The following is a 27,795-nucleotide window of genomic DNA, read 5'->3' as shown; positions in this document are numbered from 1 at the left end:
CGACCTGGGGATCTTGTTCAATGTGGATTCTGGGCAGCAGTCGCGCAAGAGGTGTTCAGCCTCGCTAATTATAAGGAGTGAATATTAAGTAGCCAGGAATTCCTCTCTCTTTTTTTCCCCCACCTACCAGATCAATAAATATTAAGAAGGCTGATAGCATTCTACTGTTAGCAGGAGTGCAGGGTAATTGGTCTCCCAATGCATTGCCAGCAGGAGCGTGAATGTTTGTAGTCACTTTGGAGGACAATTTGGCAATAAAGTGTTAAATGTGCCCCGCCAATGATCTAGCAATTAATTCTCCTTTCCCTCTAGTCTTCTCCAGGGAAACATCTTCGCATGCGCACAAAGAAGTGTGCCCAGGGATGTGTGTTGTGACATCGTTGCCATAGCAAAAAAAAATTGAGACACAAACTAAATGCCCAGTCACAGGGCAGTGGTTCGATTAAAGTGAGGGTGAGCCACACCGTAGAGTACCAGGCAGCAAATAAAAGTAACCAGTCAGATTTCTGTATACAAGCCTGGCTCAAGTCCCACATCTGCTGCACTGAAAAAACCCCAGCAAGTTCCCCCAGATATACACACATTCAGATCTGCATATATTTCCAATACGGAAACATGAAAATCCAGGACAAAAAGGTATTGGAAGGCAACACACTGGCTATGTGTTAAGCAAGGTGAGGGCAGGGGAGCAGCTTTGAGGGGGAGGGCAGAAGGATTGAGGAACCTAAATTGTCTGTGTATTCATAATACAGTATTACAGTGGGGCCTTGACTTACGAGTTTAATTCGTTCCGAGACCAAGCTCATTAACTCAAATTACTCTGTCAACTCAATGCAAAAAATCGGCCAAGAGACAGCTGGTATCTCAAAAAACTCGTTAGTCGGGACACTCGTAAGTCAAGGCCCACTGTACTTCCTTTAAAAAATGTATTCACAGACTCTTTACAGTTGAAAAGAAATAAATAACTAAATTGTGGTTGTGTCATACAATGGAATAAATTCTATATGACCATAAAAAAGAATAATATATTTCTGTGTGCTTTGATAGGGAATATTCTTCAAGATATATAAATCAAATGTTCAAATAACACAAATTATGCTGCTGTGTGTATGTAGATATATGTATGTAAGTACATAAAGCTCTAACAGCATGTCTCTCTATAAAATTTATAATATATATATAGGGTTTGGCAAAATTATGTTTACAGTTGTGAGTAAGCAGAACAGAGTTTATTCTTGTATTTATTAATTAGCGTATTATTTTCTATATGAACTGTAAACCTACTTTTGCCACACCCTGTACACACACACACACACACACACACACACGTGAATGCGGAGGAGACCAGGGACCCTGGTCACAGGAGTTATCCCTGAGGACAGGGCAGCAATATTTGTGATGTGATTGTCTGAGTGACTGACATCTTGCTACATAGGTACATGCCTTTCTGCAATCTTCCGAGTTTTTAAATTTTGAAACAAATAATAAAACTTGGCACACAGACAAGAGTGTATAAATCATTAATGTGCAACTTAAGGACTAAAACGAACACTCATGTAAGCACCAGCTTTAGATCTAGAACATTCTTTGTACCAAGGAAACCCTTCACACGTTCCCATCCATGAGCTTCCCCTTCCTTCTGCCACCTTGTTCCACGACTTCCAATTTTGCTTATGATTTAAAAATAGTTTTGCCACCCAGATAACATGTTGCTGAGTCTGGCCACCGTTTGAACTGTACGAGCAACTCTCCTTCACTTCTTTAAGTCTGTGAGATGGAACAGGTTGCTGCAGGCAGCTGTAGCTCATTCATTTTCACTCTCGCGTGACCTCTGTTGCATGAATACAGCACATTTGGTCTGCACTGTCACTGCCAATGGGCGGTTTCCAATCTGGTCATTATGAGTAACGTAGCTGTAAACATTCTCGCACAGGTTCCCTGACTCATGTAGGGAGGCTTCTCTTTACCATTAAAACAGTGGTTCTCAGCCTTGGCTGCACATTAGAATCACCTGGGAATCTTTTTAAAAGCCTGATTTCTGGGCCTCATCCTCCGGAGATTCTGTTTCTTTGTTACTAATGTTGTGGCCCCACCCCATAACAAAGAAACAGAATTTCCGGAGGGTGAGGCCCAGAAATCAGGATTTTAAGAAGATTCCCAGGTGATTCTAATGTGCAGCCGAGGTGGAGAACCACTTCATTAAAAGCTGCATCTTAACAAGGCTCCAGGTGACCTGTGCCCACGTTATATCCCGAGACACACTGGGGTCAGAATCTGCATTTTAACAAGCTCCCCTGGTGATTCTCCTGCATGGTGGCTTGGAAGCAGTGTGGGGGAGGAGTAGCTGGATCCCACCATATGCTCCCATTCAACTTTCCTAGGAGATGCCGAAGTATTTTCCAATGTGGCTATATCAACTTACATTCCCACCCGCATAAATCGTTTAAAATGGGGGGAAAAAAAGGTACTAGTTTAAAAGTCACTAGGGCACAGTCTTAGTTGAAATGGTGAATAACCAGATCCAAATCTTCACTTCCTCCTTCTCTTCCCTTTCTGCTCCTTCCCCCAGTCCCTCCCCCGAATCTGAAATGAAGAAATGACATCCTGGAAGCAGCTACTGTGTGAGCAACAAAGAGGATCAGGGCCTTTATTCGCAGAGAAAACAAACAGCCCCCGATTCACCTGCTGGCTCCTACAGGTTTGTAAGCTCCTGCCCTGTAAAGGAATGCTGTCTAAGCACAGGAATTTGAAGATTCTAGACCTGGGGCCGGGGTGGCAGCCTGAGGCGGGGGTAGTTGTTTCACCTTCTCCTGAGAAAAATGAGTTTTCGATCCCTTTCAAGCAACATTGAGAGCACCCAGACCTATCATCATTTTCCATGTCTTATGCCACAGTTTCCCTGACTCTGACATCCGCGATTAGGGTTTGTTCCAGAGCCACTCATTTGTTTAACAAACATTAATTGGGTTCTATCTGGGTGTGAGGCATTATGCTAACCTCTAGGAATGCAACAGCAAACCTTTAAGGGAGTCACATAATAATCAGGAGGAAAAATAAGTGAACAAGACAGTGCGATGAAGGTTCACACAGTGGTCAGCCAAAGCTTCCTGCAAGAGGCAGATTGATAACCCCAGATGTGTAGGTCTTGGGCAAGCAAAAAAGTGAGGTGAGGGGGCTTCCAGGCAGAGGGAATAGTTTGTGCTGAGACCAGGAGGTAAAGCGATGGCACGTCTGAGCAACCTCAGTCTTGCTGTAGATGGGTGGAGTGCTGGAGATAAGGTGAAGGAGATAGGTGGGAGGTAGAGGCAAGCAGGATATGATTAAACTATTTCTATTTCTCCTTTCCCCTCTTTCCCTATTAAACCTCAGACACATCCAGAGGCCAATCCTAGGCTGGTTTGGAAGGTTACTTTACCTCTCCTAACCTGAGAAGCAATGAAGGGTTAATAATGGTGGTGGTGGTGGTGGTGGTGGTAATGACAATGAAAAAAGTGAACATTCACAAATGTTCTCCATGAGCTAAGTACTATTTTAGAAGATGTCTTATGTGTATTATCTCACTGAGCCCCAGCTCTTCACAGATGTGTAATTTTGAACCAGCTTTTAACCTCCTTGAGCCTCAGTTTTTCTCATCTGTAAAATGAGGATAATAATCCTACCTACCTCAAATGGTTTTTCTTTTTTTAAAAAAAACAAATTTAATGAGATATGATTCACACACCATACAATTCACCCTTTCACTGTACAACAATTACTTTTGGTAGTTCGGAGTTGTGCAACCATCACAGTTTTAGAATATTTTTATCATCCTAAAAGAAACAGGTTACCTATTACCACTCTCCATTTTCCCCAGCCCTAGACAACTACTGATTTGCTTTCTGTCTCTACAGATTTGGCTTTTCTGTCTATCAAATAGTTTTTATGAGTATTAAAGCGGACTATATGTAAAAGGGAGTGACAAACAGTAAATAATCAAGGATATTGGTTATTACTATTGGCCATCATCTACCTACTATCCTTACACTATAATAACTTTTAAAACTATTTTATAATATAATAACAATAACTGTAAATTTACTGATTCTACTGAATACCGACATTGTGCCAGGCATGCTGGGGAAACATCAGAGAAAAAGACAGGAGGGGTGTGTTTGGAACACTTAGTTCAGCCGTACTATAAAATAGGCCCTCCTGTGATGCCATCTTTAGTTAGGCTATTGCTTTGAGTTCTTTAACAGAGACCAAATGAACGTGACTCAAATAAAACAGACGGTTTATTTCTGCTGGGTGATGCTCCACGAGATCATCTAGGGACCCTCTCCTAGCTTGTTGCTTTTCTATCTCCTCGAGGCAAAGATCCAGACCAGCGACCCAGCCCATGGGAAGGAGCAAAGAGGAAGAGGACGGCGAGCAGCTGCCTTTTACAGAGGTGACCAAGAGTATGTGTCATTCCTGGTTGTGTGCCATTGGCCAAAATTTAGTCACGTGGTCACATGCAGCTGCAAGGGAGTCTGAGGCTGTGGATTCTAATAGGGTGGTTGTGTGTCTGACTTAAACTCGGAGGACTTCTGGGACTTTATCCTACAGATACACAGGCACACACACCAAATGACCCATCTACAAGATTATTCACTGTAGCACTCTTTGAAATGGCAAACGCCTAGAAATAACCCAACTGTTTGTCTACAGGTCACTTGCTAAATAAACCATGGTAGAGCCACACAATGGAATACTCTGTAGCTGTAAAAAGAAAAGAAAAGAATTAAACAGCTCTTTATGTACTAACTAGAGGCCTGGTGCATGAAATTCATGCACGGGTAGGGTCCCTAGGCCTGGCCTGCGATCAGGGCCAATTGGGGCCTTCCAGCTGCCAGCTGGGGCACTCCTTCCCTGGCTGCAGGCTGAGGCCGTCCTTTTTTCCACACCGCCCCCTGATGGTCAGCACACATCATAGCGAGCAACTGAACTCCTGGTCGCCTGGTCAAACTCCCAAGGGGACACTTTGCATATTAGCCTTTTATATATATAGACTAGAGGCCTGGTACACAAAAATTTGTGCACTCAGGGGGCAGGGAGGGTCCCTCAGCCCAGCCTGTGCCCTCTCACAGTTTGGGACCCCTCAGGGGATGTCCACCTTCTGGCTTAGGCCTGCTCCCCTTTGCATATTTGCTACTGATTGGCTGGTGGGTGTGGCTTGTGGGTGTAGTAGAGGTATGGTCAATTTGCATGTTTCTCTTTTATTAGATTAGATTTGCTTACGCATTTGCATAAAGAAATGACAGAAGGCTATACAGTGTAGCAAATGCTGTTGCTGCCTCACCCATATCCCCTCGTCCATGTCACTTTGGTGCACGCTGGACTGACTTTCAACTGCCAGCACCTGCATGTCTTTTCCTGAGGGTTTCCTCTGGTTCCAGCATCCCCTCTGCCTAACTGTGCAACAACACGAATGACTTGGGCCCTTCATCTCCTCCCACCAGCTCAGGAGCAGCCCTCCACCAGTGAACGCTGGGATTGCTGGACAATACCTCAGCTCTCGCCCTGCAGGTGGATAACTTTGAGGCACCAGTTCCTCCCTCTTATCCAGGGGCTTCCAGCAGGAGTAAGCACCAGCTGCCCACAGTGGTGAGAGTGTTCCTAACACACTCTAATCTCTCCTCCCTACTGCTACTGGGGAAACTCCAGTAAGTAAAAAAAAAAAAAGTTACCCAAACAAGCAGACCAGAAACAGACTCATAATAAAAAATAAATAAATAAATTTTTGAAAAAGCAAACAGACTTAGATACGGAGAACATTTTGACAGTTGCCAGATGGGAAGTGGGTTGGGGAAATGGGTAAAAAGGTGAAGGGATTAATAAATACAAATTGGTTGTTACAGAATAGTCATGGGGATGTCAAGTGCAGCGTAGGGAAGATAGTCAATAACAGAACAATAACTGTGGGTGGTGCCAGGTGGGGACGAGATTTACTGGGATGACCACTTAGTGAGTTATATAATGTCTAATCCCTGGGTTGTACACCTGAAACTACTATGATGTACATCAACTATAATTGAGAAATAAAAATTATTTAAAAAATTATTTTAAAAGCAGCTCCCCTTAAGGACCGGGAAGGGAACACAGGATGGGAAAGAGACATCTCAGTGTATACCATCTTATACGGTTTTGCTATTTGGACATTATGAATATATGAACTATTCATGAAAGATCTCACAAAAATGCATTTGCCAGAGAACCCCATTACTGCTTTGCTTACGGTATTTCTGCTTGATCCCAAAACACTGCTTGCCATACTGCAAAGGTGTGAGTCCCTCATCTCCTCTCTCTCTGTTCTTTTAGAGGCACAAGTCCAAGGCTGCAAACAGAATGGGGCAGTTAAGGGTGATGGTGATCCCGGCATTGCCTGTCTGGCAGTGAGCAACGTGGACCCAGGACTTTGGGGCCTCGGTTTCATCACCCGAGAAGTGGGCACACCAGTAAACACTCATCTAACCTTCTTCTCAAAGTTGTAAGAAAAATGACCCCTGTTGGATCTAATAAAGCTCACCCTGAATAAGTTTGCAGGCCTAAGGAGCTTATGGATTGCTAAATCAATCAAACATCGGTCAATCAATCAATACAGTAAATGTATTTAACTAGAGGTGCTGGGTTTGTAAAATTTCTACAAAGAAGTAAAATGCATGATTTTTTTTCCCCAAAGAGGCACTCACTGAAAAGTAATGTAGCCTAATGAATGCTCAAAAAGATATAAACTCTGACATTGACAGAGTTGGTCAAGTCACAGTTCTACAGCGTGGAACAAATGGTTGAACATTTCAGGGTCTTGGTTTTCTCATTTGTGGAAAGAACATTATTGCATTGTCTACTGTTTCGAGCTGTCACAAGGGTTGCTGAGGTAGTTGTAACATGCTTAGGGCACTACTGGGCACAGGGAACAGTCAATGAAAAATGACCTTTTCTCTCAATTACTATAGATGCCCAGGTGGCTTTGGACTCAATTTCTGTAATGGAGCATCTTTTGGTTGGAGTTATATGCTTGAAAGCCACAAAGCACTCAACTAATACCGCCTTAAGAAAAAAAAAATACTTTGTCTCAAATAACTGAATGGCGAGAGTGCATTTTTATTTTAGCTCTGGCTTGATCCAGGGCCTCAAACTCGGTCACGCCAGCTCGGTCTTGCTCTGCTTCTCTGAGCACGACTTTGCTGTGTGCTGGTTTCCTCCCGAAAGTTCCTTAAAGGGGAAGACAGCTTCTGACATGGCTCCTACTGAGCACTACCCCCTAATATTCTTGCTCTTGGCTAATCACCTCCCCTACAGGTTGGGCTAGACTAGCAGTTCTCAACCTGTGGACCGTGACCCTTTTGGCGGTCGAACGACCCTTTCACAGGGGTCGCCTAAGGATGCTGCATATCAGATATTTACATTACGATTCATAACAGTAGCGACATTACAGTTATGAAGTAGCAACGAAAATAATTTTATGGTTGGGTCACAACACGAGGAACTGTATTTAAAAGGCCAGAAGGTTGAGAACCACTGGGCTAGACCCAGAGACCCATTTCTAATGAACAGACTCTGACAAAAGAGATGGAATGTCACTTTTGAGATGAAATTACAAAAAAGACACTGGCTTCTCCTTGCTCACCCTGTCCTGTTCTCTCTCGGTTGCTCACTTTCATGGAAGCCAGCTGCCACGTGGTGAGCTGTCCTCTGGAGAGGCGCAACTGGCACAATACTAATTATAGCCTCTGGCCAACAGCCAGTGAGGAAACGAGTCTTTCAGCCCAGTAGCCCACAAGGAACTGAATCCTGCCAGCAGCCATGTCAGTGAGTTTGGAAGCAGATGTATGCCCCAGTCCAGCCTTCAGATGAGACCCCAGCCCTGGCCAACAATGTGATTACACCCTTGGGAGAGAACTTGAGACAGAGGACCCAGCTAAGCTATGCTTGCATTCCTGACCCATCGAAATTCTGAAATAATACATATGTTTAAGCCACTAAGTTTTGGGATAATTTATTACATAGCAGTAGATAAATAATACATCTCTACTTGGAAGTTCAGATAGGACCAGCCTTATATTCTTATAGATCCAAGGTAAAGAAAGTGTCTTTTTCCTGATCACTCAAAAAAAGTCCTATGATTCAGCCCTGGTTAGGCCTCAATGGCTTACCTTGATTCATATACCCACCCTTTAAGACCAGGAGTTGGCAAACTATGGCCTATGGACTAAATCTGGCCCACTGCTTGTTTCTATAAATAAAATTTTATTGGAACACAGCCTCATTCATTCACATGTATTGTCTATGGCTGCTTTTATGCTAAAACTAAAAAGTAAAGTAGCTGTAACAAAGGCTGGATGATCCTCTACGTCTAAAATATTTACTATCAAATGTTTCTGTTGAAACCAGCAACCATTTCTGTCACTTTAGGAAAAACATTGCTGAACCTTGCTTTAGACCAATAACTCTGACCAAGGTCATTGGATACTATGATTGGTCAAGTGTAGGACACATGCTTCCTCTTAGGTAGAGGGTATGTCAGCCCCATTTGAAGCGTATGGCTGAAAGTGGGGGTGGACTGGACCCCCAAGGATCTTTGGATGATGGCACTTACTCACCTGTTTAAAGGCAATTTGGGTGTGTCTGTGCTGTCTACACTGGATTAGGTTGAGAGCCACTCTGGAAAGATGACCGCTGATTTGCAAGAACTTTTAATACCCCCCAAAATTAAATGCTGGCTGAACCTTCAACATACTAATCTTTCAAACGAATCTGAACTCGGCTTATCTTTCTGAAGACGCATGGTAGCTTAGAGTTGGCTCAAAATGAACAAAGTCCTCTCTAGGAAGGTATAACATCTCGTAAAAACGGAGGCATCTCCAGGAGTTTGATCCTTCCATGCAGCTTCTCCTGGGAGGGGCCTGGTCTCGGAGCCAGGAGGGAAGGCTGCCTCGCCACAGAGATGTCCACATGGAGACTAGCGGGTCTTCAGTAGATTGGGTGGGGAATCCTATGGGCAGCTTCTCCTCTCCCTTCCCCATGAAAGGGAACTGACCAGAAATTAAGGGGGGAAGAAGAAGGAAAAGGAGGCAAGACAAGATGGGAAGAAGAGACCTGCTGTATTTGCATCCAGATTTTATAAAGACAAGTACTTCTTTCATAACATGTGTATTAAAAGTGGGATTAAAGTAGAAATGTAGGGAAGACATCATGTCATTCATTCACATAAATACTGAACACTGGCTACGGCCATTCAGTAGGTCTCCTGTATTAGTTTCTGCCATGTAACAGCCTCAATATCTCAGTGGTTTTCCATAAGAAATGCTGATTTTCCTTTTCATGGGTCTGTGAGTTCATTGGGGCTGTGCTGGGTTTGGCTCTGGGCTGCCAGTGGGTTCACAGGCCCACATGTCTGCGCGTGTCTCATTGGGCCGTCAACTACACAGGCCTGTTCTCACGACAGGTCACATGAGAGTGAGCGAATGAGCCAAATTGTACAGGCACATTTAAAGCCCCTCTTCCAATCAGGCCCACTGGTATTTCATTAGCCAAAGAGCCAAAGTAAAACAGTGGCTTGGCCCAAAACCAATGGGGCAGGGAAGCACACTCCACTTACCATGATGCCAGCGGACAAGGGTGGATGAATGTAATTCTGTCCCAGGGAGGGAATGCCAACTGGAAACAATGATGTCACCACATTTACTAACATTAAAAATAGGAATACAATCATGTGGCTAAAATCAAACGGATTGATAAATATATTTATAGTAATATAAATGTTTACATAAACATTACATAGAAAACCCAAATTTTGATCAGCTTTATGGCACGTGACTTATTTTTCTGGAAAACTGACCCATGGGTTGTGGAATTCTAATTTTTGCTGCTTTGCACCACTAGGGCGAAGCACTGTCATTATTTTACAGCTTCTGGCTTGGCTTTTGATCAGTAATGATGGTAAATTAGAAGCGGATTTACATACCTGTTCACCCAACATAGTGATCAATAATGCCACTTCACTCTCAAAGGTTTCCCAGTTTGGATGACAAGTTATATGATCATCTTATAAATACAATATAAATAAAGGATTTTGTTCTCCAGAAACAAACAGCCTTCCTAAGAGCTAACACTCGCCAAGAAGCACCAACCTTTTAAGAAAATGTATTTTGCTTTCCCGTCTAGAAAAACGCTTGTTACAGATGACCTCTCTTCCTCCAGACCTTCATATGTTCCAGCCCACCTTAAGCTGCTCACCCCCATTTCTGTTTTCTGCATTCAACTGTGTAGCTCCTGCCCCTCATTTTGACTCTATGATTCAAGTCCAATGAAATAAACTAGCTGTGTGAGCCGAGGCCAGCTGCTTACACATGCTGTTTCTCAGTCTCATCAGCCCTAAATGGTGATGGTAATAACAGCTCCCGCGTAGGACTAAGGGGGATGGTCCGTGAGTTAATGTGACTAACACAGAGCAACTGCTCAGTAGGTAATGGACACCCTGATAAAAATTCACAAATGATTCTAAAAGCCTGAGTATAATGATTTCTTAAAAACTATGGCAAAGAGTGGGAAAAACCCAGATTTCTATCAGTCGATGAAGGGATGAAAGAAGTGTAGTAGAGTCATACAATGGACTATTAGTTGGCCATAAAAAAGGAACACAATACTAATACAAGCTACATGGATGAACCTTGAAAACATTATGCTAAGTGAAAGGAGCCAGACACAGAAGATCCCATTGGTACGATTCTAATTATGTGAAATTATAAAAACAGGCAAAGCAACAGCGACAGAAAGTAGACTGGTGGTAGCCAGAGGCTGGGGAGAGGCAGGGGAAGGACAGTGACTGCTAGTGGGGACAGGGTTTGTTTTGAGGGTGATGAAAGGTTCTGCAATCAGAAACTGGAACTGGTTGCAAAAACACAATCATAGTGAGATGTTTAAAAATACTTTCAAAGTTGGTCAAATAGACAAAATCTACAGGAGGATTACAAGAACTGAATAACAAGTCAACATGCTTCATTCACAGATATCCACCAAACTCTTACAAAAATCACTCATGAACATGACCATAAAGAAATCTAAAATGGTCTGGCCGATGTGGATCAACGGTTGAGCATCAACCCATGGTTCGGGATATCAAGAGGTCCCAGGTTCAATTCCTGGTCAGGGCATATGCCCAGGTTTCCAGCTTGATCCCTAGCAGGGGACATGCAGGAGGCAGCTGATCAATGTTGATGCATCGGTGTTTCTATTTCTCTCTCCCTCTCACTTCCTCTCTCCCTAAAAGTCAATAAAAACATTTTCAAAATAAAAAACTAAAATTACAAGAAGTACTTTTACAGGTCGCATTCTCAGATCCAAACCCATTATTATCAGAAGCCAAAAGCATGGTTTCACAAATTGGAACTACTTGAAAAATAAAAAGCATACCTTGATGTAACGCTCAGATTTGTACCCCCTGACCCACAAACCCAACCAACCAACCATCCCTAAAACTAAAATAACAAAAGATCTAGACATTTATGAAAGGATGCTTCGGAGAAAAATCTATACAAATATGGATGCCATGAAAATTTTTTGAAAGACTTCGAAATAAGCAAAAGATATTTCTGAGTGTCCTGTTAGTTTCCAGCTCTGGATTGTCTAATTCTGTAGGGGTTAGTGCCTTTCATTGTTTTTGAGGTATTTTAAAACCCGTGGGTTATAGAAAAATATAATAGTGCAAATAAATCATCAACATAAATGCAAACAGACTGTTGCCCTGGAGATACCGGCCAGTTGCATCTGTCTGTAAATTTATTTTGTGTTTCTGATGGCTGTTGTAAGTCTGCATTTGTTGAATTAATTCTCCTTTGAACCTGTTGTACCATTTTACTGAGTCCCCATTCAAATAAATAAATAAATAAATAAATAAATAAATAAATAAATAAAATCCCTAATACGTTCATTTTATATTTGTATGACAGTCATTTTAAGTTTTTTAAAAATTATCTCTTAACATAGGTGAAGTCAAATGGAAAATATATAGCTTTAAATGCTTTCATTACTAAAGGCTAAGAATAAGTGAACTTAGGGAAATTAGAATAACAAAATAAATGGAAAGAAAAGCACAGAAAGAATGCATAAAAAGATAAAAGCTGAAATGAATAAAATGGAGGAGTAGAGAAAAGAAATAAAAGCAAAAGCTTTACTTTTACTTAATACGAATGACAAAATAAACTCTCAGCAAACTAAGATGAAGAATGAAAACACAAAACAAAAACAACAGAAATAAGAAAGCTGCTAAACAAATGTCAAAGATTTAAAAATAATTTTAGGAGAATGTTAAATGGAAGGGCCACAGATTTAAAAATTTAGAGCAAAGTGAAAATTTTTTTTTCTTTTGAAAACTATAAATTACCTAAATTGATTCAGATGAAACATAAAACAGACTGAAAATTACAGAAAAAATTGGAAAGGTTATTAAGGATGTACAATGATAAAAGGCATCAGGCCAGATGATAAACAGATTAATTACTGAGATAACTAAATATTGGCTGGTTACTGAGAAAGAAGGCAAGAGTTCCAATTTATTTTCAGAATAGAATAACCTATAACAAAAAAAAAAGCAAAACTCGAAGCACAAAAAACTCGAAGCACAAAGAGAACTAGACACCAACTGCACTTACACATGTAGTTGTAAAGTATTCAAGGAAAATACTAGTAAATGAGATCCAGCAATGCATTAGAAAATGAATCCAACACGACCAAGAGGGCTTATATCAGGAAAGCTAGGTGATTAGGTACCAGGCGATGTCCTGCCCTAATTTACTATAGCAACATACTTAAGTGCAAAATCGAAATACTTATATCAAAAGATATTGAAAAGATATTTGATAATAGTAAGGAACTCACCCTAATGAAAACACTATGTAAAAATTAGAGTAGCCCTAGGTGGTTAGGCTTAGTGGATAAAGAGTCAACCTGTGGACTGAAGGGTCTCGGGTTTGATTCCGGCTAAGGGCACATGCCAGGTTGCGGGCTTGATCCCCAGTAGGGGCGAGCCAGAGGCAGCCGATCAATGATTCTCTCTCATCATTGATGTCACTATCTCTCTCTCCCTCTCTGAAATCAATAAAAATATATATTAAAAAAATTAGAGTAGAAGAAAATGACTTAAGTATGTAAAAACCAACACCCCAAGGAACCGTGTATTTTATATTAAATTTGAAAATTCTAAAACTATTCAAGTTAAAGTTAGAGACGCAACAAGGATGCCAGCTGTAGCAACATTGTTTGGAGGTTCTGGCTTATGCAATAGGACAAGAAAACAAAATTAGTATATATACTGTAAGGAAAGGATAAAACAATCTGGAGATGAAATGACTATGTCATATCCATCATATATCATATTTATCAGAGACCAAGAGTTTCTAATAAGTACTGTCAATTAATAATAATTTTTGCGCCGGAACCGGTTTGGCTCAGTGGATAGAGCGTCGGTCTGCGGACTGAAGGGTCCCGGGATCGATTCCGGTCAAGGGCATGTACCTGGGTTGCGGGCACATCCCCAGTAGGAGATGTGCAGGAGGCAGCTGATCGATGTTTCTCTCTCATCGATGTTTCTAACTCTCTATCTCTCTCTCACTTCCTCTCTGTAAAAAATCAATAAAATGTCTAAAAAAAATAATAATAATTTTTGCTACTAGAGATTGGGACTCACAGCAGATCTACCTAACACACACACACAAACCCAAACAGGCAGCCAAAATGGGGAGACAAAAAAACAAGCCCCAAATGAAAGAAGAGACTTTTCCATAAGAAGAGCTAAATGAAATGGAGATAAGAAATTTATCAGATACAGAGTTCAAAAGAATGATGGCAAAGATGTTCAACAGCTTGAGAAAAGATATATAATAACTATGAAGACTAACATAGCACTAATAAAGATACAGTGGAAGGAATACCAGATTCGGGGGAGGCTGAGGATTGGATCAGTGAATTAGAAGACAGGGTAGAAAAAACCAATCAGAGAACCAAAAGAAAAAAAAAACAATAAAAAAAACACAGGAGGACAGCTTAAGAGAGCTGTGGGACAACATGAAACATAACAATACTTGCACAATAGGTGTGCCACAGGGGAAGGAAGTGAGCAAAGGATACAGAATGTGTTTGAAGAAATAATGGCAGAAAACTTCTTTAACTTGGTGAAGGAAAAAAGAAATCACACAATTTCAGAAGGCACAGAGAGTCCCAAGCAAGAAGAACTCAAAGAGGTCCATGCCCAGACACATCATAATTAAAATGCCTAAAATTAAAGACAAAGAGAGAATCTTAAAGGCAGCAAGAAAAAAGCATTTGTTACCTACAAAGGAGCTCCCATAAGGCTGTCAGATGATTTTTCATCAGAAACTCTACAGGCCAGAAGGGAATGGCATGAAGTATTCAAGGTAATGAAAAGCAAGGATCTGAAATCAAGATTACTATATCCAGCAAGGCCGTCATTCAAAATAGATGGTGAGGTAAAGAGCTTCCAGACAAAAAAAGGTAAGAGAGTTTTTTACCACCAAACCAGCACTGCAAAAAAGTGCTAAAGGGACTGCTGCAATGAGAAGAAAAAATAGAGAGAGAGAGAGAGAGAGAGAGAGAGAGAGAGAGAGAAACAAATGGGACTACATCAAAATAAAAAGCTTCTACACAGCAAAGGAAACCATCAACAAAATGAAAAGGTAGCCCACTGTATTGGAGAACATGTTTGGCAATGATACAGCTGATAAAGGTTTACTATCCAAAGGAATGCATTCAATGTAATAAAAGGAAGACAAACATTCCAATTTAAAAATGGGCAAATGACCTAAATAGACACTTTTCCAAAGCAGACAGACAGATGGCCAAGAGACAATGAAAAAATGCTCAAAGTCACTGATCATCAAAGAGATGCAAATTAAAATGACAATGAGCCCTAGCTGGTTTGGCTCGGTGGATGGAGCATCGGCCTGCGGACTGGAAGGTCCCAGGTTCGATTCCGGTCAAGGGCATATACCTTGGTTGTGGGCACATCCCCAGTGGAGGGTGTGCAGAAGGCAGCTGATCGATGTTTCTCTCCCATCGATGTTTCTAACTCTCTATCCCCCTTCCTTCCTCTCTGTAGAAAATCAATAAAATATATTAAAAAAACACACAAAAAATAACAACAATGAGGTATCACCTCACACCTGTCAGAATGGCTACCGTCAACAAATCAACAAATGACAAATGCTGGCGAGGATGTGGAGAAAAGGGAACCCTAGTACATTGCTGATGGGAATGCAGACTGGTGCAGCCACTATGAAAAACAGCATGGACTTTCCTCAAAAAATTAAATAAATTTGACCCAGTGATCCCACTGCTAGGAATATATCCTAAGAAACCTGAAGCACCAATCAGAAAGAATGTATGCACCCCTATGTTCATAGAAGCACAATTTACAATAGCTAAGATCTGCCAACAGCCCATGTGCCCATCAGTAGATGAGTGGATAAAAAAGCTGTGGTACATTTATACCATGGAATACTATGCAGCAGTAAAAAAGAAGGATCTCTTACTCTTTGAGACAGCATGGAGGGACCTGGAGAGTTTTCTGCTAAGCAAAATAAGCCAGTCAGAGAAAGACAAGTATCACATGATCTCACTCATATGAACAAAATAAAATGATGAACAAAATAAACTGATGAACAATATAGATCCAGAGACATAGAGCATGGAAGAGACTGTGGAATCTCAGAGGGAAGGTGGGAGTGGGTGGATGGGAGGGAAGAGAGCAACCAAAAAGAACTTATATGCATATATGCATAACCCATGGACACAGACAATGGGGGGTGAAAACCTGGGGTAGGTGGTGGGAGCAAGCTTATAGCTTGGGTCAATGGGAAAAAAGGGGGTTAAATGTAATACTTTCAATAATAAAGATTAAAAAAAGATTTTTTGCTAAGCTAGCTTAATATATTCAATTATATCAAAAATAGCTACACTTTATGCGTGCAACAAATAATTATTTTAGTTGAGTTTTTAAAAATTAATTTTTATTGATTACAGAGAGGAAGGGAGAGAGAAATATAAATGATGAGAATAACTGATTAGCTGCCTCCTGCATGCCCCCTACTGGGGATTGAGCCCGCAACCTAGGCATGTGCCCAGACTGGGAATTGAACTGTGACCTTCTGGTTCATAGGTCAATGCTCAACCACTAAGCTATGCCAGCTGGGCTAACAAATAATTATTTTAAAATGGAAAAAGTTCTATTTACAATTATAGTAAAATTCAGAACATGAAAATACAGGCGTATATAATAAGACTATACTGTATATGAATAAAATTATGTAATTTCATTGAATAATGTTTACAACAGTATTTGAATAAAAGTTTTTGAGTGGAAGATTTTTTTCTTTTCCTAAGTTCATATATCACATTGATGCAATTCTCATAAAAATCCTCAGTGGGTATTCTTTTTCTGGATGGGGGCAGGTACTGGACAAGTGACAGTTAATCTAGAAGTATGAATACCTAAGAATTGCTAAGAAAATTTTGGACAAGAGTATCTACAGAGTCTTTGTAAGTCCGAAAGCTATTAAGGTTTACCTTAATGCAAACATAATCAAATATGTGATGTTGGCAAACCAGAGAAAATATGAAGATCAATGGGCCAAAATAGAGATTCCAGAAATAGATCCAAGTACATTTGGGTACTTCATCTAAAGGTGAAATTAAGATTTCCAGCCCAAGGGCAACCAAACTCCTACATCAAAAGTGTATAGATACGAATCCTGGCAGCAGCAAGGTGCTAACTAAGCCAAACAATAACAATATTACAGAAACGCCTCAGGAGGGAGGGCCTTCATAGGAAAGACAGGAGCTACAAATTAAGCAGAAGAATCGACTGCATAAAAGGACAGTCATTTTTATATGGAAACAACACCATAAGGAAAGTCAAAAGACAAAGCACGGCAGGGGAGAAAACTCAGCAATATCTGATGGACATGGGTTCGAATCCTCGAGTTCCCAAGAACCCAAGGAAAAGAATGAGTGTGTAGGAGTTTAAAAGTCATAGGACAGAAACATGCAAATGATCAAACAGTCTATGTAGAAACAATACAGATCAAAACACCAGCCGGGGAAACGCACAAGGACTAGACAACTCTTTTCTCTCATCAGATTAGCAAGACTTCAAAGGCCGGAAAACACCCAGGGTTGGTGATAATTGGGCACAGACCAGATAAGACTACCATTTTGAAATCTACACAGGTACAAACTATGGAAATGCATTGAAACTCCAAAAGTACAACCGAGTATGAGGAATTATGTAGGATGTTTTACTGTGGATATTGTGATAGCAAACAAAACAAAAAACAACCTAAATATCCACGAAGAAGATGGCTGAGTAAAGCATGCTTTGGTCATAGCCTCATCTTTGCTTAAAAAATAAAGTTAGGGCCTGGCTGCAGTGGCTTCGTTGGTTGGGTATTGGCTGGTGCAGCGAAAGATTGCCAGTTCGATACCCAGTCGGGGCACATTCGGAGGACAACCTATTGATGCTTCTCACATTGATGTTTCTCTCACTCTCTCTCTCTTTCCCTTCCTGTCTCTAAGCATGTTGCTGGCTGAGGGGGCATGCAGGAGGCAGACAATCCATGTCTTGCTATCACATCAATGTTTTTTTCTCTCTCTCCCTTTCTCTAAGAAAAGTCAATTACAAAAAAATAGTACATAGAAAGGAAATAGTATGACCAATTCAACATCAACTCTGTAACTGGAGTAGAAAACAGAGACATAAGCAGGGAAAAAAAGATCAGGATAAACTTCATCAAAAAGGTCCCAATGTTTACATCTGGATGGTAAGGTTAGTAACTAATTTTTCTAGATAATGTTTCCCATACTTTCTGTATTTTAAAAAAATATGTTTATTTTATTGATTTTTTAAAAATATATTTTATTGATTTTTTACAGAGAGGAAGGGAGAAAGGTAGAGAGTCAGAAACATCGATGAGAGAGAAACATCGATCAGCTGCCTCCTGCACACTCCTACTGGGGATGTGCCCGCAACCCAGGTACATGCCCTTGCCCGGAATCGAACCTGGGACCCTTCAGTCCACAGGCCGACGCTCTATCCACTGAGCCAAACCGGTTTTCGGCTTTTTTATTGATTTTTAGAGAGGAAGGGAGATAGAACCATCAATCAGCTGCCTCCTGCATGCCCCCTCCTGGGAGTTGAGCCCGAAACTTGGTACATGGGCCAGTGCTCAACCAACTTAGCCACACAGGCCAGACCCATACTTCCTATCTTGAATACACATTACATTTACAGTCAGGGGGAAAAATCTTTAAAAGCTGAAAAAAAGGGGGTAAAATGAAAGAAGTAAAAAACCAGGTTCATGACAATGGAAGTTTCCCTGCTAAAATTCAATAACTGAGCTTCCTCAGGAGCTACAAGCAATAATATTATTAAAATACTCACACCGGACGCTGCAAGCTTTTTCAATTTCTTATCAAACAATAATGAATCATGATTACCATTGCTGATATGAAAAGAAAAAAATTCTGGCAAAGAAAACACAATGAATTATCAGCATTGTGTTCAAGTAAGTAAGAAGCAAAGACAGAAAAGCCCAATTCAAACTCTGTATCTATTTCCAACGGACAAGCCTCAAGGTTTCCAGCTTTGCCATTTTGTTATTTCTTTAGTTTGCTTTATATCTTTTATGTAAAAGTAAACTGATGTGCATGAGAACTCTAAGTTTGTGTATTAGGGAAGTAAACGTGTGTAGTAAAAACTCTGATTAAAAAAAAGTAAGTGTTCTTATATTTTAAATATACTTCTCTCACAGGAATAACCTCTCTAACTCACAATCTTGCTGACATTCTGTGAGAGCATGCTTCATTCATTCAGTACTTACTAAGAGCCCATCATGAGTTGAAGATCATGCTAGAGGCTGGAAATTGAGATATTATGACCCCTAGTTCATGTATTTGGGTATAATCCTAGCTTGCTCTCTGGTGCCACCTACTGGTCAAACAGCATTTCCACTCAAATCACTTGAGGTACCACAGATATTTGACTTTAAGACCAGTGGTTCTCAACCTTCCTAATGCTGCGACCCTTTAATACAGTTCCACATGTTGTGGTGACCCCCAACCATAACATTATTTTAGTTGCTACTCCATAACTGTAATTTTGCTACTGTTATGAATCGTCATGTAAATATCTGATATGCAGGATGTATTTTCATTGTTACAAATGGAACATAATTAAAGCATAGTGATTAATCACAAAAACAATATGTAATTATATATGTGTTTTCCGATGGTCTTAGGCGACCCCTGTGAACGGGTCGTTCAACCCCCAAAGGGGTCAGGACTCATAGGTTGAGAACCGCTGGTTAAGACGTTTCTATAAAACTTTTAAGCCAGGGCTACACACCTTTGCTTATTCAAGTTCTCTTTAATGATATGCTCATTCACATCCCCTCAACCCCAAATCATACTGTGACTACAAAATCATTACCATTCAGTATATTTTAATCATGTATCAATTCATTAGAAAATCATTCCCTTTTTGCTTTAGAACTAAACTTTTTTTTGGAGGGGGGTGTCAAATATCCATGTAACATTATGTAGAAAATGGTCCTTCCTACCATAGATTTGTAGCCATGTATTCTGGGGGTATTTCAGGATGGCACGTGAGAGGCTGGTAAGTACCATCTACTCCACAAGTTTAATGAGATGGAGAAAACTTTTACTAGAGTTGGGAAATCAAGTTGGAGACAAATGTACTCACTACTCAATGCATTTAATTCCAAGCTCTAATCATAATTATCCCGGTAACGTTGAAGATTCTACAACAGTGACAACACTTCGATTCAAGAGGAGGTCTCAAAGTTATTACAGCATTAAAAATTACAGTGGGCAGTATAAAATTACAATTTATTAGGGGTGTGTGTGTTTTCACAATAATGTTTAAACACATAAAGGGCATCCCTCTTGCAGAATTCTATGTATGAACTTGTCACATTTCCCCTCCCCCCCTTTCTTTTAAGCTCCCCCTTCCTTCTTTTGTTTTTTAATCTGGTATGGAATCCGCTGGGCACAGCAACGCCGGGTGGGCCCCTCCTTGAATGATGGAGTAAGTCTGCTTGGGTAAGTCTGGCTGGGAGGAGGAGAATATTGGTGGGGCCGTGGTGGCCACAGCGATGTTCTGGCCCCCATCGCTCACCACAGTCACCTCGGCCGTGCCCTCCTGAATCAGAGCGTTAAGGCCTTCAAAGTCGGTGCAGGTGATGCCAGAGCTGGTGATAAAAGTCTGGTTGCCAGCGCCTTCCTGGGGGCCGCCCGGGGCCGTGGGGATGAGAGTCTGGTGCAGAGTGGCTCCGTCCGTCTGGTCATGCGTGGTCAGCAGGACAGCGGGCTGGGCCATGGCACCCACCTCGCCGGGGCACCCCGAGGGCTGGGGAGGGGCGATGAGATTGACCTGGCGCAGGATCTGCAGCCGGCTGTTAGCGGGCAGCTCCTCTGGGTTCTGGGCCACCAAGGCGGACGGCACGATGTTCACGGCGGCGGCCGCAGCCTGGACGATGGTGTTTGTCTGGGGCACCTGATGGCCCACAATGATTTTGACTCTCCCCTCACTGAACTGGGGCACGGGGCTGGGCTGGAGGGGGACCTGGAGGTGGCCCACCGCGAGGGGCGCGGCGGCGGGCTGCTTGCTGGGCTCGATCTGAAACTGCAGGACGGTCACATCCGAGTTCTTGTTCTCATTGTACTCACTGTGCTGCCTCTTGTGGCTGCGCAGCGAGTCCTCCCGCATGAAGGAGGCTTCGCAGATGTCACAGTGGAAGGTCTTCTTGGCGTCCAGCTTGGCCACCTGCCGGCTGCTCTGGCGGCCCGTGTCCTTCCTCTCCGAGGCCTCGCTCTTGACCTTGTCCGCGTGGAACTTCTTCATGTGCTTGCTCAGGTTGCTGGGCTGCTTGGTGTCGAAGCTGCAGTAACTGCACTTGAAGGGGCGGTCGGTGCAGTGGATGCGCTCATGCACGCGCAGCGCCGCCTTGCTGGAGCAGGAGTAGCTGCACTCGGCGCACTTCTCGGGGTGCTCGGCCTGGTGCAGCCGGCTGTGCTTCCGCAGGGTGGCTTTGCTGTCCCCCAGGAAGTCGCAGTGCGGACACTTGAAGTTATTCCCGCTGTGCTTGATGCGGATGTGGGACTTGAGGTTTCCCTTCATGGTGCAGCGGACATTGCAGAACTCGCACTTGAAAGGCTTCTCCCCCGAGTGCACGCGCATGTGCCTTTTCAAGTCCGAGCTGATTTTGAACTTGGCGCTACAGAGCCAGCACTGGAAGGGGGCGTCCCCTGTCAACACAAGGTGAGTTTCGATGAGAACAGGCAGGCAACAACCACAGCGGATCCCCCCGAAGCACACACCTTCTAACCGCAGCTCCCAGCAGCCCCTGGGGGAAAAAAAAGGGGGTGGGGATGGGGGGCTTCTCTTCTTTCCCCAAACCTAAGCCGCCACCACATGCGTGGTGCACCACCACCGTCTCAAAACCCAGGAGGAAAACGGAGATTGGAAAGAGCTTTGTAATTTGTCCCAAGTAAAGTAAGATGTGTGCATATCCTTAGCATAGTCTTTAAAACAACCAAGCTATCGCTCCTACAGTTACTGTGACCACTCTGGTTCGGGGTTGTGCCATTCTGCGTGATCCATTGATTGTGACCGAGTTACATGTTGTAACAGATCGCAGGACACATTTCGAACCAGTCAGCTCCATGCTCACTCATCAGAACACTCTTTTTACCGTGATTCAAATGGCCAGCTTATACTTCAGGCAGATTCTCATTAATAAAGACGTGTTTATCGCGCAAACTTTATTCCACACATTGCCAACTGCGTTCTTTGCTGGTGGAGTTATAAAATCCAGCCGCTTGACTTTCTACTTTTTAATGTTAAGTTCATATTCGCTGAAAGATGAGCAGGGAAAGTGAAACTGCAAGCATCTGGACGGCGTGATATTCCAAATGGATTTGGTCTGTGAGTGCCAAGTCCAGTGTATCTTAGGCACACTGGTGGCCCCGCCCATTTCAATTACTGTATAATTAGGCAAAACAGCAGCTAACATTCTTCAGGGTTGCTTCCGGGACGGCAGGCACTCTGCTGAACACTCCACAAGAATGGTCTCATCGGATGCTCCGACAGTCCCAGGAGGCAGGTACATTAGCAGTATTATCATTCACACCATTGTGCACATGAGGAGACTGAGGCCTAGAGAGACTACATAGAGACCTTGTCACAGTCACCCGGGAGCATGCAGCAGGGCCTGGACTCCCAGGCTGGAATGCTTAGATGCCAGGTAATCAACCATCGGTACCTATGGCCAGTGTTCGCTGTCTTAGGCCACAGGCTCAAGAGACCAAGCCTGTGTTCCTGCTTTTTGGTGTAAGGCCTAACACATCACCATGAGCTGCTTAATGCATGCAATTAAAGATGACAGGGAGTGCCCTAGCCAGTTTGGCTCAGTGGATAGAGCATCAGCCTGTGGATTGAAGGGACCCTGGTTCGATTCTGGTCAAGGGCACATGCCTGGGATTGCGGGCTCAATCCCCAGTGGAGGGTATGCAGGGGGCAGCTGATCAATGATTCTCTCTCATCACTGATGTTTCTATCTCTCTCCCTCCCTGAAATCAATAAAAATATATTTAAAAAAATAAATAAATTTAAAAAAGATGACAGGAAGGGGAAATAGCCAGCTTCAAGAAAATTGGGAAGCCCAAACCTAAAAAAGGCTTTCTGTGTAACTAAATACCACCGAGATCATGCACACTAAATTCTAGAATGGTAAGCTATGGCCAATTCTGGCTCACGGCCTGTGTTTGTAAATAAAGTTTTATTGGTATGCAGCCACACCCATTTGTGTGTGTGTTGTTTGTGGTCACTTTCCAGGCACAGGTGAGCGACCGTGACAGAGAACGGGTGGCCCACAAAGCCTAAAATATTTACCATCCGGCCCTTTTTTAAAAATACATTTGATTGATTTTTTGCAGAGAGGAAGGGAGAGGGATGGAGAGTTAGAAACATCCATGAGAGAGAAACATCGATCAGCTGCCTCCTGCCCACCCCCTACTGGGGATGTGCCCGCAACCCAGGTACATGCCCTTGACCGGAATCGAACCTGGGACCCTTCAGTCCGCAGGCCGACGCTCTATCCACTGAGCCAAGGTTAGGGCTACTATCTGGCCCTTTACAGAAAAAGTTTGCTGACCCCCTTTTCATAACATCAACCCCTCTTTCCCAGTTCAGGGAAACCCATGGGCCCTTTCTCAGAATAATGCTTAAATATTCAAAGTAAACTGAAAATGAATAGGAATACAAAAGAAACCGATTCCATTGAAGTGGTTATTAAAAATTAAACGAAACAAATCTGTGGTATGGCAATGTCTGTGCTGACCAATGTACTAAAGAGTAAGATCCAACGGCAGGTCTAGTGCCTACAACCCTTTCTAGACGGAGACGAGCACCGAGGAAATTCTGATCTCCCAGCAGCCACTGGTATGGGAAGACCTGTGGTTTCCACTGGCAACGAGTCCCCTGCACTGTGATCAGACTGGTTGCCAGTTGCCGTAGCTGAAGGACGCACTGAATTTCAGTCCGGGCGAGTGAAAATGAAGATGTAGAGTCTTCCCACCCAACTTCATGGACTTCCTAAATTCTACGCATTAAACCCAGAAAAGACAGATAACCCAATCTCACAGAGCTTAACAACACCTTTGACATGAAAGTCAAAGGATTAAATCCCTTTGCCATCTTCTTCTTTATTCCCCTTTAACCATAGATTTATTTCTTAAATGAGGAATGCCCACTACCTCATCCTCAGTGGGGACTTCATGGGTGTTGCTGAATGAATAAATGACAGACACAGTTAAGTGGGCAGATCTTTCTTGAGGTTAAGTTGCCCCTAAGATGACTGACAACGTAGTTGATCAAAGCAAAGGAAGAGTAAAACAAAATCCTATTACTTTTACAATTTGTAAAATATTATAAGTGCCGCAGACTTAAAAAGGGGAAATGAAAACTCCATGGAGACATAAATGGAACACATTCAAATTTTTAGATAATACACTTTTCTGGACCACGTTAAAGATGCTACAATAAATGCTAAGTTTATCCATGTAAATCAAAATGATTCTGAACCATGTCCAAAAATGAATCCTTCAGCTCCTCTAACCTAGGTTGGGGAGATTTCTGAAGATCGGCTGGGCATTAGTTATGTCAACGTCTTAATGTGCTAAAGGCCACAAAAATGTCCCCCAAACTCCCACCTACCATTTCTCCCAGTAGCCATGGCCTGTCACATATGTCATCAGGCATGCTCTCCTGACCAGGGCAGGATGACCTGCCATGACCTCAGACAACAGGACCCATCATGGCATCAGATCCAGCTGATGGTACGCTGCGCAGACCTGACACCGTAATGGCTTGAAATGGGCTTGTGCATTGGGATTTGCTCACTTGCACGTCTGTCATCCATTGCCGTGAGAAGGTCAAGCCTGGGCTGGCCCTCTGGTCCCAGGAGGAGGAGGACAGGTGCATGGAGCAGAGCTGGGGAACCACGGTAAAGGCCAGTGCACAGGCCAGGCCACGGCCAGCTGAGTCTCCGACGGGGAAGTGAGCTGGCCAAGATCAGCAGAGCTGCCCAGATGACACCAGCTGATCCCCAACGTGGGAACAGAAAGGCATGTTGTTGCATCCACTGAGGTGTCGGGGTTGTTACACTGCATGGTTGTGATAACAGATAACGAATACAGATACCAGGATGGAGAAATGGAGCGTTGCCACAAGAGGAAACTAAGTTATGTAGCACTGGCTTTCGGATTGGTTGGCAGGCAGAGGCTGCCTATACACTACGGAATGGCAAACATTTGGTAAAACTGTCACCTGCGGTAACTTAAAAGATAGAATACACACCTATTGAATGGTGGGCTTGATCGAAGAGGTTAATTCTAAGCAAAACATCCAAAGTGTCTCACAAGCTGCACGTGATAAGCTAACACAAGAAAGAGACAAACACACAAAAAAACCTGGCCATTTTCCAAATGGACCTTAGAGAGAGAAAGTAGAAAATCAAAGATGTGCTGGGTTGAATAAAGATGCTCACCTTGCCTGGCCGCTGTGGCTCAGCGGTTGAGCACCGACCTGTGAACCAGAAGGTCACAGTTCGATTCCCAGTGAGGAAACAGGACCCCCAGCGAAGGGTGTGCAGGAGGCAGCTGATCAATGATTCTCTCTCATCATTGATGTTTCTCTCTCTCTCCCCCTTTCTCTCTCAAATTAATAAAAATGTATTTTAATAAAACCACAAAAAGATCCTCATCTCCAGCCAGCAGAAGGTTTTCAAAGAAAACAAACTGTGGACAAAGATCCTGTCCAGGGAGTTGATCTCGAGATGGTGATGAGTGGGGTGGGGTGGGGGAGGACAGTGAGGAGTGGGGGAGAAAAGACTGAATGAGAAATGAAGGATGTGAATGTAGGTTCTGTTAAAATCTCTAAAAGAATGAAGCTGGTGCCACGTAGATTCTCTCAGCTGGACAAGGAGTCCTACAGGTCTCAAGGATTCGACCCACAGAAGGTTGTGTGCCCAAAGTGCCTGCAGTTGGGCTCAGAGGAACGGCAAGTCTCGGGAGGGACTGTGGTGAGGCTGCTGGCACCGACACAGCGGAAGCTCCGAAGTCTTACGACAACTCTGCCAGCGAAGCTGTCCCAACCTGGACTAAAACTCTAAAGAGGTGCCCAGCTTTCGGCAGCTGAGACACAGGCTGAGAAAGGCTCCCAAAGGCACGTTTTCACTCCTTTTCAGAAGTAGCCAAGGAAGGGGAAGGAAAGGATGTGCCACGGAACAATCTAGAAACCAGGGAGCTGAGCCAAAGCTCATCACGAACCACTCCCTGTCCACAGAGTGGGGGACCGGGACACCAGTCGGAGGGGCTTCAGAAATGTGTGGACCAGTGACTGCCAAGTGCCTCAGTCCTTACCCGTCCCAACAGCAAGGTTACCCCCGTTGTCCTGGCTCTGTACACCGGGAGTGCGGGACGGACCTGTCTTTTTACGGCTAGGGTCTCTAGGTCAAGGGGACACGTATCCACACCTGACAGAGGTCGGGAGATCCTGGACTTGGGAGGGTGTGAATGCGTCTGCATGCCAGAAAGATGTGAATGACGGTGGGTGGGCGGTGGGGGGGCCTCAATTCCTTATCCCTCCCTGCATCTCTCTGGCCTTTGCCATGTAACCTTGTGGTGACCTCCTCCTGTAGGTGAGCTTGGCCCAACCCTTTACACCAGGCCCTTTAGCCAGTGGGATATAAGTACAGGTTTGAAATGGGGTTACACACTGAGGCATGCGTGCTTGTATTATTGCCATGGTCACGAGAAGGACAAGCCTGGGGTAGCCCACTGGTCCCAGAAGGAGGAGGAAATGTATGGGGAGGGGGGCAGAGCTTAAACCCCCGCCTACCTGCCCCAGCCAAGGTGACGGACATCCAGGGAGCCCACAGCTAACAGATCCCCAGCCAAGGGCAATGGACACCCAGCCTTCACCACACACGTGACTGAGCCCAGCCAACATCAACAGAGTTGTCTAGCCACGCCTGTGCTGACCTGAAGTATATGAGCAATGCATACTTAGTATGATATGCCACTGGGGTTTCACGCTGGTTGTTACACAGCAGCACTGATCAATAGCTGACGGATACACTTGCCAGAAGGAAAACACACACCATTTGTTAAGTTACGCACTCTGCTGAGCTTTTCCATCAAGCTGTCCCACGCTCAACTCATCAGAGTACACTTTAAGACGGAGGGAAATGACTGAACAACCATTACGCAGAAATGTATTAAAAATGCACTACTTGTATCTCTATTTCGTTTAGCATATCTCCTCAATTAAATACTAGTGAGTAAATTATAAAGTTACATAAAGCTATATATAGAGAGAGTTATAAATTGGAGGTTCCCCCTATTTTACTGAGAAAGGCACTTCGGGGCAGATGAAAAGCAAAACTGCATACAATGGGATCATCAAATACGTATGTTGTGCCTATGACGGAAGCAACAGCAAGCCAGGAGCACGGAGCGGGAGCGGCGAGGGACTTACCCGTGTGGGACCGGAGGTGGACGGTGAGCTGGCTGGAGTTGCGGCTGGCGTAGGGGCAGATCTGGCACTTGAAGGGCCGCTCGTCGGAGTGGATCCGCAGGTGCTTGTTTAGGCTGCTGCTGTCGGCGGCGGCGTAGTCGCACGTCTTGCACTTGTAGGGCTTCACGCCCGTGTGGCACCGCATGTGGGTCTTCAGCTTGTCCTTCCGGCTGAAGCACTTGCCACAGACCTCACACTTGTGGGGTTTGTCTCCTTCAAACACACAGAGGGCGTCAGGAAACAAGCGTAAAGAAGAAGGCTTATCTCCCACTGCCTTGTGGAAAGCGTAATACGCGATCACCAAAGACTGTTAGAAAACCCCCGGATGGGATGTGTGGTTGGCAAAGAGCTAGCATCTTGGGAGGGGGGCGGGGTGCCTCTATTTTGAGGATGACTGTGCTATTACTGGTATTTTCTAATTTTTCCTATGTTGAATATGAACTTCTTATTTATTAAGAATAGAATACAACCCGGCCAGTGTGGCTCAGTGGTTGAGCATGGACCCAGGAACCAGGTCACCGGTTGATTCCCGCGATGCAGGCTCAGTCCCCCGTAGGGGGCATGCAAGAGGCAGCCAATCAATGATGTTCCTCTCTCACCTATGTTTC

General features: G+C 43.5%; 1 protein-coding gene across 1 annotated transcript in view; it reads right to left on the bottom strand.

Moving 5' to 3' along the window:
* ZFP64 (ZFP64 zinc finger protein) overlaps positions 1-27,795 on the bottom strand; it is an 80,290-nt gene that overhangs the window by 30,491 nt on the left and 22,004 nt on the right. The window contains 1 exon segment of the mRNA XM_081096705.1: positions 27,149-27,400. Within this exon segment, the coding sequence (XP_080952831.1) occupies positions 27,149-27,400 (252 nt within the window).

The sequence above is a fragment of the Myotis nattereri genome (genome assembly GCF_964212035.1).
Source record: "Myotis nattereri genome assembly, chromosome: 8".
NCBI lineage: Eukaryota > Metazoa > Chordata > Mammalia > Chiroptera > Vespertilionidae > Myotis > Myotis nattereri.
Note: the sequence above shows the minus strand (reverse complement) of the source record. Positions and strands in the feature narration are given on the sequence as shown.